At 37.6% G+C, this 12,980-nt stretch overlaps 2 protein-coding genes across 3 annotated transcripts; one reads left to right on the forward strand and one right to left on the reverse strand.

Moving 5' to 3' along the window:
- Positions 1 to 2,678: 2,678 nt before the first annotated feature.
- rexo4 (REX4 homolog, 3'-5' exonuclease) lies at positions 2,679 to 7,952 on the reverse strand. The gene is made up of 8 exons (XM_037754873.1): positions 7,446 to 7,952; positions 6,718 to 7,061; positions 6,486 to 6,632; positions 4,547 to 4,740; positions 4,333 to 4,421; positions 4,168 to 4,242; positions 3,991 to 4,065; positions 2,679 to 3,797 (listed from the first exon to the last, which is right to left on the reverse strand). Exons 1-8 carry the CDS (start codon positions 7,674 to 7,676, stop codon positions 3,645 to 3,647), a joined length of 1,308 nt encoding a protein of 435 aa, XP_037610801.1. The 5' UTR covers positions 7,677 to 7,952; the 3' UTR covers positions 2,679 to 3,644.
- A 657-nt stretch (positions 7,953 to 8,609) lies between these two features.
- On the forward strand, positions 8,610 to 12,238 carry LOC119479365 (phosphatidylinositol glycan anchor biosynthesis, class P). 2 transcript variants are annotated; one of them, XM_037754876.1, is made up of 5 exons: positions 8,610 to 8,842; positions 10,218 to 10,302; positions 11,124 to 11,196; positions 11,343 to 11,461; positions 11,800 to 12,238. In XM_037754876.1, exons 2-5 carry the CDS (start codon positions 10,221 to 10,223, stop codon positions 11,913 to 11,915), a joined length of 390 nt encoding a protein of 129 aa, XP_037610804.1. In that variant the 5' UTR covers positions 8,610 to 8,842; positions 10,218 to 10,220; the 3' UTR covers positions 11,916 to 12,238. The 2 variants fall into 2 exon arrangements, with proteins under 2 accessions (XP_037610804.1, XP_037610803.1); XM_037754875.1 differs by lacking the exon at positions 8,610 to 8,842 and adding an exon at positions 8,849 to 8,982.
- Positions 12,239 to 12,980: the final 742 nt, after the last annotated feature.

A 12,980-nucleotide genomic window follows, 5' to 3' on the forward strand; every position in this document is an offset into this window, starting at 1 on the left:
GTGCTGTTTGGTATCATGGTGTGTACCACACTGAACATGGACCACAGAAAGCTAAGGAGAGAGTTGTCTCAGGAGATTAGAAAGAACATTATAGACCTTCATGTTAAAGGTAAAGGCTATAAGACCATCTCCAAGCAGCCTGATGTTCCTGTGACTACAGCTGCACATATTATTCAGAAGTTTAAGGTCCATGCGACTGTAGCCAACCTCCCTGGACGTGGCCGCAAGAGGAAAATTGATGGCAAATCGAAGAGACGGATAATACGAATGGTAACCAAAGAGCCCAGAACAACTTCCAAAGAGATTAGAGGTGAACTCCAAGGTCAAGGTACATCAGTGTCAGATCGCACCATCCGTCACTGTTTGAGCCAAAGTGGACTTAATGGAAGACAACCGAGGAGGACGCAAATCATAAAAAAGCGAGACTGGAATTTTCCAAAATGCATATTGACAAGCCACAGAGCTTCTGGGAGAATGTCCTTTGGACAGATGAGACAAAACTGGGGCTTTTTGGCAAGTCACATCAGCTCTATGTTCACAGACGCAAAAATGAAGCATCCAAAGAAAAGAACACTGTACCTAATGTGAAACATGGAGGAGGCTCGGTTATGTTATGGGGCTGCTTTGCTGCATCTGGCACAGGGTGTCTTGAATCTGTGCAGGGTGCAATGAAATCTGAAGACTATCAAGGCATTCTGGAGCGAAATGTGCCGTCCAGTGTCAGAAAGCTTGGTCTCCGTCGCAGGTCATGGGTCCTCCAACAGGATAATGACCCAAAACACAGCTAAAAACACCCAAGAATGGCTAAGAACAAAACATTGGACTATTCTGAAGTGGCCTTCTATGAGCCCTGATCTAAATCCTATTGAACATCTGTGGAAAGAACTGAAACATGCAGTCTGGAGAAGGCACTCTTCAAACCCGAGACAGCTGGAGCAGTTTGCTCACGGGGAGTGGGCCAAAATACCTGTCGACAGGTGCAGAAGTCTCATTGAGAGTTACAGAAATCACTTGATTGCAGTGATTGCCTCAAAAGGTTGTGCAACAAAATATTAAGTTAAGGGTACCATCATTTTTGTCCAGGCCAGTTTCATTAGTTTGTTTTTTAAAATGATTCTGTTGAACCACAATTCAAAAACAATAGCTGATTTTCATTAGTTCATTTTCAGTAAATTTTTATTTATTATTACTTTTGTCAGTTTCAAGTTATTTCAGTGACCATTGTGGGTTTTTCTTTCTTTAACGGAAGGGTACCAACAATTTTGTCCACGTGTGTATTGCCCCGCCGACACTGGCTCTCCCCCTCTTTCATACACTCTAAATAACACCCCCTACTGTATCCCTCTCTCTCCCTCTGATACCTGATTGTTTGCACTCCGGCAATATTTGCACTATCTGTATATATCATGTTTATTTTTGTTTAAAGCTTATTTTGTATATTGTATATTCTTAAAATTTAAATTTTTTTAATTCTATTTTATTCTAACGTTTTTATCTATTTTGTTATTATACTGTTTGACTTGCACCAACATAACCAAAGCAAATTCCTAGTGTAAATCTCTTACACCTGGCAATAAACACAATTCTGATTCTGATTCTGGTCTTCACTACTACATAAACCTGCCTGAGAAAGATCTGTTGTCTCTTTTTTGTTACATATTGTTATTCTGAATCTGCTTTATTGGCCAAGTATGTATACACATATAAGGAATTTGACTCAGTCTGTATCTGTATTGGGCCATTTATCTTCAATGCCAATCTTTTTCCACAGAATGTTGTTGTGTTTGACACTTTTTTATGTGTTTTACATCCATTCAAAGCAGCTGCAAGTTCACATTTGTAGTCACAAGCTACGTTGCCAGAAAGGGAAACACAAATTAATTCAAATAGGATCATCATGAACAAGATTACGTTCATTTCGTAGCTTTCTTGGAGTAAAAGCAGCTGTTTGTAAGCTGATTCTAAAGTCTCAGATATAACAAAAACCACAGCTGTCCCTGCTGTCAATTACAAAGTGTTATGTCTCTGCAAGTTCATTTTCATGCTGTTACAAAATAAATAGAAACCAATGGCTGTGTGAAAGGTAGAGACATCTTATTCAACAATCTAAACCAGTATGATATGCCAGGGAATATAGTAGGTAGTGATGTCCAGTAAATAATCCGACAACTATGTGGTTGTAAACCAGCAGCTCTGTGATCAAGATGATGTCAATGAGCAACAAGTATGAGCTCTTACCATCTGACAGACAATACAGAGTCCCCAGATGCAAACTGAACTGTTTTAAAAACTTGTTTGTGCCCACCTCGATCAAAATGTAAAATTTTAAATAATGTTTCTTGAGGCTATAGGGTTGTGCAATATCGTCTTGGTGTAGTTGTTCTTATTTTTATCTCTTATTTATGCTGTTTTATATAGATCTTGTGCAATATGGGTAATGTGCAGTATATGTTGTTTGTGGTTACATTTCTCTGTTTACATGTGGATTGTTGTTTGTTTTTAATGTTTCTATTTATTGATGCTGCTGTGGAGGCAGCTGATGGTGTGCAGCACTGAGTCCAAGACAAATGTCCCCAAGAGGACAATATAGTGTATCGTATAGTATCGTACAAGACACTATATTGTCGGAGATTAGTTTAAGGTAAAACTGGACTTGGATGTGTTCACTTGACAAACACTGTTTCACAGATGAGGAGTTTTATTTATACTTTTTAAAACATTTAAGGCAACCAGGAAACACATTACTACAAACCAAGTCATGAGAGAACAAAGATCTAAACTAAGGATGCACCGATCCGACTTTTTCAGTCCCGGTACCGATACCTGGGCTTTGGGTCGAGTACCGATCCGATACCAGTGTTTAATTAATAAGCTGTATGCCTCACTGTGTGGAAGTGACTGGGATCATTCTGTTATGTGTTAGGCAACATCAGGCCAAACCTAAACATTGTTTTCTTAACTTTGCAAAAATGTAACAAATAAATACATAGATGTATATTTATTGAATCGTTATTCGTTAAAATAATAAAGCGTACTCCAGCAACTTGGTAAAACAACTTCAAAATTAACAGGAATTACAATACAAACATAGAACTGAATCTAATAGATTAGAGGCTCCATTGTCAACGATACCCAATCCAGCTATTTGAGTCAGTATCGGATCGGCCCGATATCGGTGCATCCCTAATCTAAACACTCAATTTATATAATACTGGAACCGTTATGCAAACAAATGGATTGTGTGCTAGTGGGTGGATAATTGAGTTCTCATGTGCTCATGAGAACTCAATTCTCAGGAGATGAAATTGGATGATTTGAACACCTGCCTCCGACTGCTGGGAACACCATGTTGGGAAATGAATTCTCGGAAGATTTAAGGAGGAAATGACTGAAAGGATCATTGTAAATAAAAGCTCCATAATCTCCCAGATGTTTTGGTTCCTGTGCGAGGAGCCGCAGCCTGGGATGCTCAGGTAGAACACTCCTGACTTTGTTGAAGTCTTTCGCATCCTGGAATGTCCTGTCCGAGCGACCATCTGTTAAAAAACTAATTTTTATGGACATCTCGTCAAACCTTTGATCGTTTCAGTCAGCGCTGCTCTGACCCTGGGATGATACTGTCCTCTTGCAGATTGGTGTTGAATTCATAATCCCATGAGATTCTTGCACCTGTTCTTAGGAAGCTTCCTTTCACGCTTCTTGGCTGAGTCTTTGTTTTTATGGCTGGCTTTAATCTCTGCTTCCCACTGTTTCTTCACCATGGTGTATAGTCTCATGGTGGCCTGTGCGTCTTGGACCTGATAGAAGAGACGGAGAGATCAGTCCAAGGTTTTACTTTTTTTTATAGGTATTCTTTGTAATTTTGTGCACTGATGTTTTCTAAATCAACTATTATTAGAAGACTGTTGTTAATGTGAGAGAAAGGTAGAACATTTTAGCACATTATAACATATTTGGAGAAGTGGAAAAGTGTCTGTGTTGATGACTTACGGATGAATGTTCACCCTGTTGGACTTTAACATGGAGTATTTCTCTACAGAGGACTCTCAGCGCAGGTCGACCACTCTAGAGAAAAAAGGAAATAATCATATAAAACACTGATTCTGAGAACTGGGTCGGGGGGTTTCACGTGCACATGGTATGTCTACTTTAAAGTAGTATAAGTACCTTTACAGCCTTCTTAAAAGGTTTGTACTTCTGAGTGTCCCGGATTTTCTTTTTTGGATGATCCAGGAGTAAAATCTGAAAACGGAGTTTAACATTGGTTTACAAGTGCTTACATTTATTTTGAAAATGATTTTAGTTCCCTCACACATATTACATCCAGTCTACCTTTAAGTCATTGTGTATGGCATGTCCAACCACTATTCTGCCTTGCAGGATCTCAGCAACCTCGCTCTGCACCGTCCGTACATCCTCTCCTGCAGTGATGCAAACATGGATGATAAATTATGGTGTGACAGTACATGAAGAATATTGTCAAGCAACTTGTTTCAGTTTTTCATACAGTTGTTTATTGTTCATTACAACTACTTTCAAGACTCACCGTCTTTGATGTCCTGTGGTCGGATGCCACTGACGGCTGTCCGGTAGTCTGTCACCTTCTCTGTGGGTTTCACGTATTTGTCATAGATGCATTTCCCAAAGTGGTTCACGAGGGACACGCGAGCCAAGATGCTGTCCTCTCCGTCAGGACCGACTCCCACCATTTCGCAATCGATGGCCACGGCTCTGGTGAGGCTAACAGTCGGCAGATGGCATACAGCGTGTTAAGAGAGGACAGTCTTCACTACTACATAAACCTGCCTGAGAAAGATCTGTTGTCTCTTTTTGTTACATATTGTTATTCTGAATCTGCTTTATTGGCCAAGTATGTCTACACATATAAGGAATTTGACTCTGTCTGTATCTGTATTGGGCCATTTATCTTCAGTGCTAATCTTTTTCCACAGAATGTTGTTGTGTTTGACACTTTTTAATGTGTTTTACATCCATTCAAAGCAGCTGCAAGTTCACATTTGTAGTCACAAGCTACGTTGCCAGAAAGGGAAACACAAGCAAATTGAAAATAGGATCATCATGAACAAGATTACGTTCATTTCGTAGCTTTCTTGGAGTAAAAGCAGCTGTTTGTAAGCTGATTCTAAAGTCTCAGATATAAAAAAAAAACCCCACAGTTGTCCCTGCTGTCAATTACAAAGTGTTATGTCTCTGCAAGTTCATTTTCATGCTGTTACAAAATAAATAGAATCCAATGGCTGTGTGAAAGGTAGAGAAATCTTGTTGAACAATCTAAACCAGTATGATATGCCAGGGAATATAGTAGGTAGTGATGTCCAACAAATAGGCTGAACGTTGGGGAAATATGCCTATTCTTGAGATTAATGTTTAATGAGAAGATTGATGCCGATCTCATGTCTGTCTGTTAAATATGAGGCTACAGACAGCAGCCGGTTAGCTCAGCACAATATTGGATTTTTGCTGATATCCGATATGCCGATATTTTCCAACTCATTTTGGCCAATTGACGATGCTGATACGAACATATATGAACATATTTTTTTCCACTTAACTGCAGAGAACGTCGAGTGTTCCTGTAGTGGAATTAACATATTATTATGCCTGCTGTTATCATGATGGCCACTGGCAGGCGCACCGGTGCGACCAATGAAAATGTTTAGTTGTTGTATCTTTGTAGACATGGTGGGTAATCGTCTAGGCACACCTGACAACATAGATCAATTTGTGCCAGAGGAGAGGCTCATCTTGAGTCCAATCCTCTGTGTTACACAGCAGATAGTCACCCTTGTGTGTCTCTGTGCCTCTCTCTCTCTGTCTTTTGCTCTCTACTGTCTTTGCTCTCTCAAACATACTGTATGTTTGCATTTGACAAATTTTTGTTTGCATCTCTGGCGCCCTGTAAAACACACCATATTTATTCTTATGTAACATATTGGAGGAAATGTTGATTTCTGGCTGCTGCCGATGTTTCACTTTAAAGCCTTTATCTGCCGATACCGGTAATGTGCCGATATTCTTGTGCATCCCTACAGGAAGTCACTAATTAGTGAACTTCAGTGGTGACGAGAGGCAGATTGTGTTACCTTCAGAGAGGCTAGCTGTTTGTTTCCCCCTGTTTTCAGTCTTTAAGCTCATCTTACATTTACCGTACAGATATGAGAGTGGTATCGATCTTCTCATCTATCTCAAGGCAAGAAAGCAAATAAGCAAATATCCCAAAAAGTCATATATACTTCTAAATATGCGCTATTTGTAAAATGCACTAAAATATGCAAAACAGCAGTATGGCCCTTTAAAAGCACAAGCACAGGCAACACTGCAGCTAGACCGGTGCCGATGCTGCATTCAGGTCATATCGGACTTCTCATTTAATGACTTAACTGTCATTACACTTTAATCAGTATGACACAAGCTCTTTTGTACTACATCTGTGAGGCTACAAAAAGGACTTTGTCGTCACTCACCCCTCAAAGGCTTTCTCCTTGACCAGGGCGCTCTCTGTGTCCTTGTGTTTCTGAACGCCCTGCTTCTTCCTCATGATCTCTGCCGCCTCTGCTCCCACCGTTGCCTCAATGTCGTCAGGGTCTACATCATCAAACCAAATGTCCGCTCTGCAATAGCAAAGAACAAGATGAAGTTAGCAGCCGCAGTTCTTCTTGACCTGAATATAAGCAGAAGTTAGTTCTGTACACTTACTCTGTAGGTTTCGTCTCTTCAACCACAGGCTTCTTTTTCTTGGCTGCTTGCTCGCTGTTTGACTTTCCACCGTCTTTTTTCCTTTTCGGAGCAGCAGCAGACTGTTTCGTCTCCGAGGCAGCTGGAACCTTCGAGTTCACCTGAGAGTCCTTGGGGACGACACTGCTTGGAACAGTTTTGTGCTTCACTTTTTTCCCAGTGTCTGTCTGCCCGGGACTGACATTGTTCTTAGAAATAATTTTAGAAGAACTTTCTTTAGCCTCCTTTTTTTGCAGGACACCATTCTGAGGTTTCGGTGTCACAGGCTGCTGCTGCTTCTTCTCCGGTTGACTGGCTTTTAACATCTGTGGAAAAAGTTTAAGATAAGATAATATATTCCTTTATTAGTCCCGCAGTGGGGAAATTTGCAGTGTACAGCAGCAAAGGCGATAATGCAGAAAACAAGAAGCATCAGCTAACACAGTAAAAATAAAAAGAGCTAAACAAAGTGTAACAAAATATGAACCATTTAAATAGAAGGAAGTATAAAAATAGGAGCAGTATATACAGTATTGACAATAAACAGACTATTAACAAAATTGCACAAGTGGAAAATGATATTGCACATTGAGAATGAATGAATGAATGAATGAATGAGCAAAGTTAGCAAAGTTATTCAGGAAAATAATGAATATGACAAAAGCTAATGCACATATATGATATATAAAGAAACTATTTCAATGACAAACCTCTTGTAGTAGCTTCCAGTTAGCAGAGAACTGCAGGCCATCTTTAGGAGGTACCACTGAAGGTGGAGGTTTAGCTTTGGTTGCTTGGTTCTTGGCTTGTGGCTTTATCTTCCTGAACTTCTCTGTCATCCACTGTTTTCTTTTCTCTTTCACTGTGCATTTCGTCTCTGTAGATGTGGGTCGTTGTGTTTTAGCAGGAGAGTCTTTCTTCTTTGCATTCACCTTTGACATGATGGCTACTTCAGCCACGTTGGACAGTCAGAGCTCCGTCGCTTAGTTACCAGTTACTAGTTACCTTAGTTACTGTTAAAACAACTAACAGTCAACACTGGCTCACCTACAAATGTTTCCCCGCAGTAAGTTTACCTTGGAGCCGCACTATTGCTCCGTTATGTCCCTTAACTGCTGAGAAAATAGCTCAGTAGCAAACTTCAGGTGCTCCTTCAAAAGCCATGCTGGTAATGTATATTTCCGAGATGTGCAGCAGCCAAATGGGTCCGGCAAAAAACAGGAAATCGTAGCACTAGTGATGTGTTGGTTACGAACGAGTCGGTTCAAAGAGCCGGCTCTTTTAAGTGAACGATGGGAGCCGGCTCCCATCCGAGAGCCGTTTTTTTTCTTTACTTTTTTTCTTTAATTAATTCAATGCAGAATGATAGGACAATTTTCTCCGCGCCACGGGCATTCCATGCACTGACTGTGACTGAATGTTGTGTTAATGTCGTCCGTGTGAGCAATCAGGTGATGACACACAAGGATCATACCATCAAGCAGGGAGAGACGGCGCGCTGACGGTCTACAGGTACAGAGCAGGAGGGAGAGGAGGAGAGAAAGAGAGAGAGGAATGCGGTGCGCGAATAGCAGACAAGATGAGTGACAGTCGGAAACGAAGCAGCATCTAAAATTACGGTATTCTGGAAATTATAAGGTTTAGTATAATTATATTGAATAATTTAAGTGATATATGTGCACACATACTAATCATAGGTCAAAACAGCGATACATTTGTCTGAATTATAAAAGGCAGTAGTGGTAAAATGAAGAGCCGTTTGGGAGCCGAAAGAGCCGGCTCTTCTTGGTGAGCTGAGCCAAATGATCTGACTCACTAAAAATAGCCTTAATTCCCATCACTACGTAACACACGCGAGTTAGTTAGTTTGTTAGTTACAGACTAAAACAATCCCAACAACTACAGTCCAAGTTTTCCAATAATAATATTCACTCCAATTTATTTGATGTGTTAATAAGTTTTCAAATTATATTTTTATGTTTCATTCACTTCTTTATTCCAAAAGCGGAAACTCGTTTTTTGGTTTCACATCGGACCGAATATCAGTTGGGACCATACGTAGGAAGTTGATTAACAGCTTTGAAGCAAAACAGCAGCCTCTGTTTTGGTAAGAAAAATTGATATAAATGTATTTTTTTAACGTATTCTTCACTGATATTTATGATAAATACGTTAATTCGCATATGTCGAAGATATCTTGTATCTAAAGCTCCGTTTAGGTGCGCTGACAGGAACATACAGCATCTGGTAGCTGTGTTTTATTGAGAGGTAAATACATCTGGATGTTCTTAGCTGCTGCTGCTGCTAGCTGTTAGATCAGAGGGTCTCTAACCAACCTGCAGCTCTTCAGCTCCTCTCCAGTGGCTCCCTGTGGATTTATAAACACATTAGTGGAAATTAATAACTGTTATTTTGTTTACATTTTCATTTTTATTTATTGTTGTTATCATTGTTGTTGTAGGTTTAATGTACGAGTATTAGGGCCACATTGAGGAAAAAAGAGAGATTTCGAGAATAAAGCCATAATATTATGAGAATAAAGTCAAAATATTATGAGAATAAAGCCATAATATTATGAGAATAAAGTCATAATATTATGAGAATAAAGTCAAAATATTAGTGTATATATATATATATATATATATATATATAGTATAGTAGTAGTAATTTTACGTGTTATTTCCTTTTTTTTCTCGTAAAGTTATGACTTTATTCTCGTAATATTACGACCTTTTTCTCGTAATAATACCGACTTTTTTTCTCGTAAAGTTATGACTTTATTCTCGTTATATTACGATTTTATTCTCGTAATATTAAGACTTTTTTCTCGTAAAGTTATGACTTTATTCTCGTAATAATCCAACTTTTTTCTCGTAAAGTTATGACTTTATTCTCGTTATATTACGACTTTATTCTCGGAATATTACGACTTTTTTTCTTGTAAAGTTATGACTTTATTCTCGTTATATTACGATTTTATTCTCGTAATATTAAGACTTTTTTCTCGTAAAGTTATGACTTTATTCTCGTAATAATCCAACTTTTTTCTCGTAAAGTTATGACTTTATTCTCGTTATATTACGACTTTATTCTCGTAATATTACGACTTTTTCCTCGTAAAGTTGTGACTTTATTCACGTTATATTACGACTTTATTCTCGTAATATTACGACTTTTTTCTCGTAAAGTTGTGACTTTATTCTAGTTTTATTATGACTTTATTCTCGTTTTATTATGACTTTATTCTAGTTATATAACGACTTTATTCTCGTAATATTACGACTTTTTTTTCTTGTAAAGTTGTGACTTTATTCTAGTTATATTATGACTTTATTCTCGTAATATTACGACTTTTTTCTCGTAAAGTTATGACTTTATTCTCATAATATTACGACTTTTTTTCTTGAAAAGTTATGACTTTGTTCTCGTAATATTACTCTTCGTTATCGTACCTTTCTCTGTTTTTTTTGTTGTGGTTTCAGATCATGGTGGTAAACTCTCCCTCTCCTCTGCCTGAGAGAGCCATTTATGGGTTTGTCCTTTTCCTGGGCTCAAAGTTTGGCTTCTGTAAGTCATATATTGTCGTTTCACTCTACCAATATTAAAATGTTGAACATTAAAATGGAAAAATCCAGCTAAGACACTAAGTGAATAGTATAGCATGTTTATACATTTTCATGTACATAACATCACAGACATTATTCCACTGGGTTTAAAATATGTTATCATATTTGACTTTTTAAAAAGTGAAGTTAACAATCTATTTGTTGCCATTGTTGCATTCTTTTTTATTATTATTTTGTGCAGATTCGTTTTGCTTGTGGTCAATTCAGAAAAACAGCTATACATATAAAAACAAATTTTTATACTATACATTTACCCCTTTTTAAATAATATACAGTTTATATTAATTTAATTTACTGAAGAATAAAAAAATATTTCTCTGTATCAGTTTTGGTTAATTATTCTACAAATTTGCTTTAAATTTCCACTGTGCAATATCAATTTTCAATATTTTGTACAATATCAACATTTCATATTCATACTGTATATGCAATAATGTGAACCCAACCTCTCATTGTCTATTTTTTATATCTTGTTTTTTACTGTTTTCTTACTTACTATATCTTTATTGTTTAATTGCTTATTTATTAGATCTTGTTTTTTTAGTTTTTTTATTGATGCCTCTTGTTGTTTGTTGCTGTAATCCTGCAAATGTCCCCATTGTGGGATTAATAAAGGATTATCTTATCTTTTAAGATATCTCTCTTAAATATTAAAAAAGCACCTGCAAACAAAGCCCAATCCATAATTTCCCTGTTTGATTTCAAACAAAAAACCCTGTCAACCATGTCTGCATTATGACCTTTCCTTTCTTTTCTCCACAGTTCTGTATTGCCTGTGGGCATTTATACCAGATGAGTGGCTTCATTCAATAGGTCTCACTTACTGGCCTCAAAAGTAAGTAGAAAATAATCTGATAGTAGTTATCCAGTAACGAGTCCCCTCTTTTGACTGTTAAATGAAACAGTGCGCCTCAGGAAATACACGTACCACATAAGAAGTTTTATGATCCGTTAACTGAAACCTTTTTCATCCTTGTGTAGGTATTGGGCCCTTGCTGTGCCAATCTATCTGCTGGTTGCAGCCGTGATCACTTTTGTGGTGCTGTTCGGGGTGAACATGACCAACACGGCCCCACTCGACTCCGTGGACAACATCACAGGTGAGGACATGGCCATAGCTAACTGTGACCTACTGGTTAAGTGACAATGCAGCTGTGTGGCAACATTACCGGCCCCAACTATACAGTAATTAGTACTACAATGACTTCTGCTACAAGTAACAAGAAAAACTTTAGCAATTAATTTCTAAATGGCAATAGGAAAAGTATTTTAAAAGCTCAATATATCATGTACTGTACATTATAATATAATATAAATATACATGGTACAGTTAATCTGACATCAGGCCTGTCACATGAGAAAACACTCAAGTCTTAAGTATTTCCTCATGGTGTTCTGAACTTCCCTAACACCCTTTATTGTTTCCTCTCTGCCACAGATGTGTACGCTCAAGGCCAGAGGACAACAGACTGCCACAAGGGGGGAATACCCAGACTGAAAGATGTTTCCATTAGTGAAGTCAACAAAATTTTCTATTTGTCGCCCAAGCGATAACAAACATGAACTGATTTTAGCCGGAAGCAGAGTAAGAAGTGAAGCTGCAGGGGATTTATTATGGTGTCACTGTTTACCCTTTGTTTATAAAAGAAGGATTCTGCTTTATTTATTCATCCAGGAACAATGCAACATGGGAAAAATATGTATGGTAAAGAATAGACTTTTTCTGATCCTTTACGCACAAAATGATGTGCTGTGTTAATAACTGTGATATGCTGAATGTGATGTAACACCATGTCACGGTGCGAACGAATTAACCTATTGTACGTTGGATGAAAATGTAGCATATGATTATATTCAATAAATACTTTTTATACATATTTATGTTTGTGCAATACTACACTTTTGATAATATCATTATCATATGAAATAAATAAGCTGTGATATCTTGATATCTTGGCAGCGTCCACTGCTAGAAATTTAGGAGTGAAGTTGCAAAAAATCTCAGGTGCTGGAGCAGTTTAGTGCCTGTCTGAAATGTCCTGATTCTGACTTACGACATTAAAACAATACTATACAAGATTTTATTATAAAAAATACATTCATCTGATTGGTCAAAATCACCACTAGACCTGCAACACATCTACAATTTAAGGCCCAGGTATAAAGGTTAATGTGTTTTATTTTTTTATTATAGTGTTTAACCTCCATTTCCTCACTTTCTCTTGTATTTCCCCCACAGATTATTTATTTTAAAGAGATACTATAATTTTTCAACTCATAAGCATGTTTTTCCTCTAGAGTCCAGGGTTCACACTTGTGATAATGTGAAGAATGTCATGTAATTTTAGAGAGGTTAAATCAGCACTTGGCTGTGCAAAAAAAATTGCAGAATAGGCCACCATCCCCTTTTTAAATAAAATACAGTGTATATTCATGTAATTTATTGAAGAAAAAAAAACATTTTATTACTCTGTGTCCGCTTTGGTTTTGGTCAAAATGCACAACTAGACATGCAACACATATGGAGGTATAAAGGTTGATGTATTTTATTTTTTACAACAGTATTTTACCTCCATTTCCTCGCTTTCACATGTATTTCCCCCACCGATTATTTTTTTT

This window comes from Sebastes umbrosus, chromosome 20, assembly GCF_015220745.1.
Source record: "Sebastes umbrosus isolate fSebUmb1 chromosome 20, fSebUmb1.pri, whole genome shotgun sequence".
Classification (NCBI taxonomy): domain Eukaryota; kingdom Metazoa; phylum Chordata; class Actinopteri; order Perciformes; family Sebastidae; genus Sebastes; species Sebastes umbrosus.

Excerpts from the sequence above, each read along its gene's own strand:
- rexo4 (XM_037754873.1), bottom strand. The coding sequence starts at position 7,676 with ATGTCAAAGGTGAATGCAAAGAAGAAAGACTCTCCTGCTAAAACACAA. Across the intron at positions 6,633-6,717 it reads GAAGAGACGAAACCTACAGA|AGCGGACATTTGGTTTGATG; the intron begins GTAAGTGTACAG and ends TTGCTATTGCAG. Across the intron at positions 3,798-3,990 it reads AACAGGGTGAACATTCATCC|GTCCAAGACGCACAGGCCAC; the intron begins GTAAGTCATCAA and ends CTCTTCTATCAG.
- LOC119479365 (XM_037754875.1), top strand. The coding sequence starts at position 8,896 with ATGATAAATACGTTAATTCGCATATGTCGAAGATATCTTGTATCTAAA. Across the intron at positions 10,303-11,123 it reads GGGCTCAAAGTTTGGCTTCT|TTCTGTATTGCCTGTGGGCA; the intron begins GTAAGTCATATA and ends TTTTCTCCACAG. Across the intron at positions 11,462-11,799 it reads CTCCGTGGACAACATCACAG|ATGTGTACGCTCAAGGCCAG; the intron begins GTGAGGACATGG and ends TCTCTGCCACAG.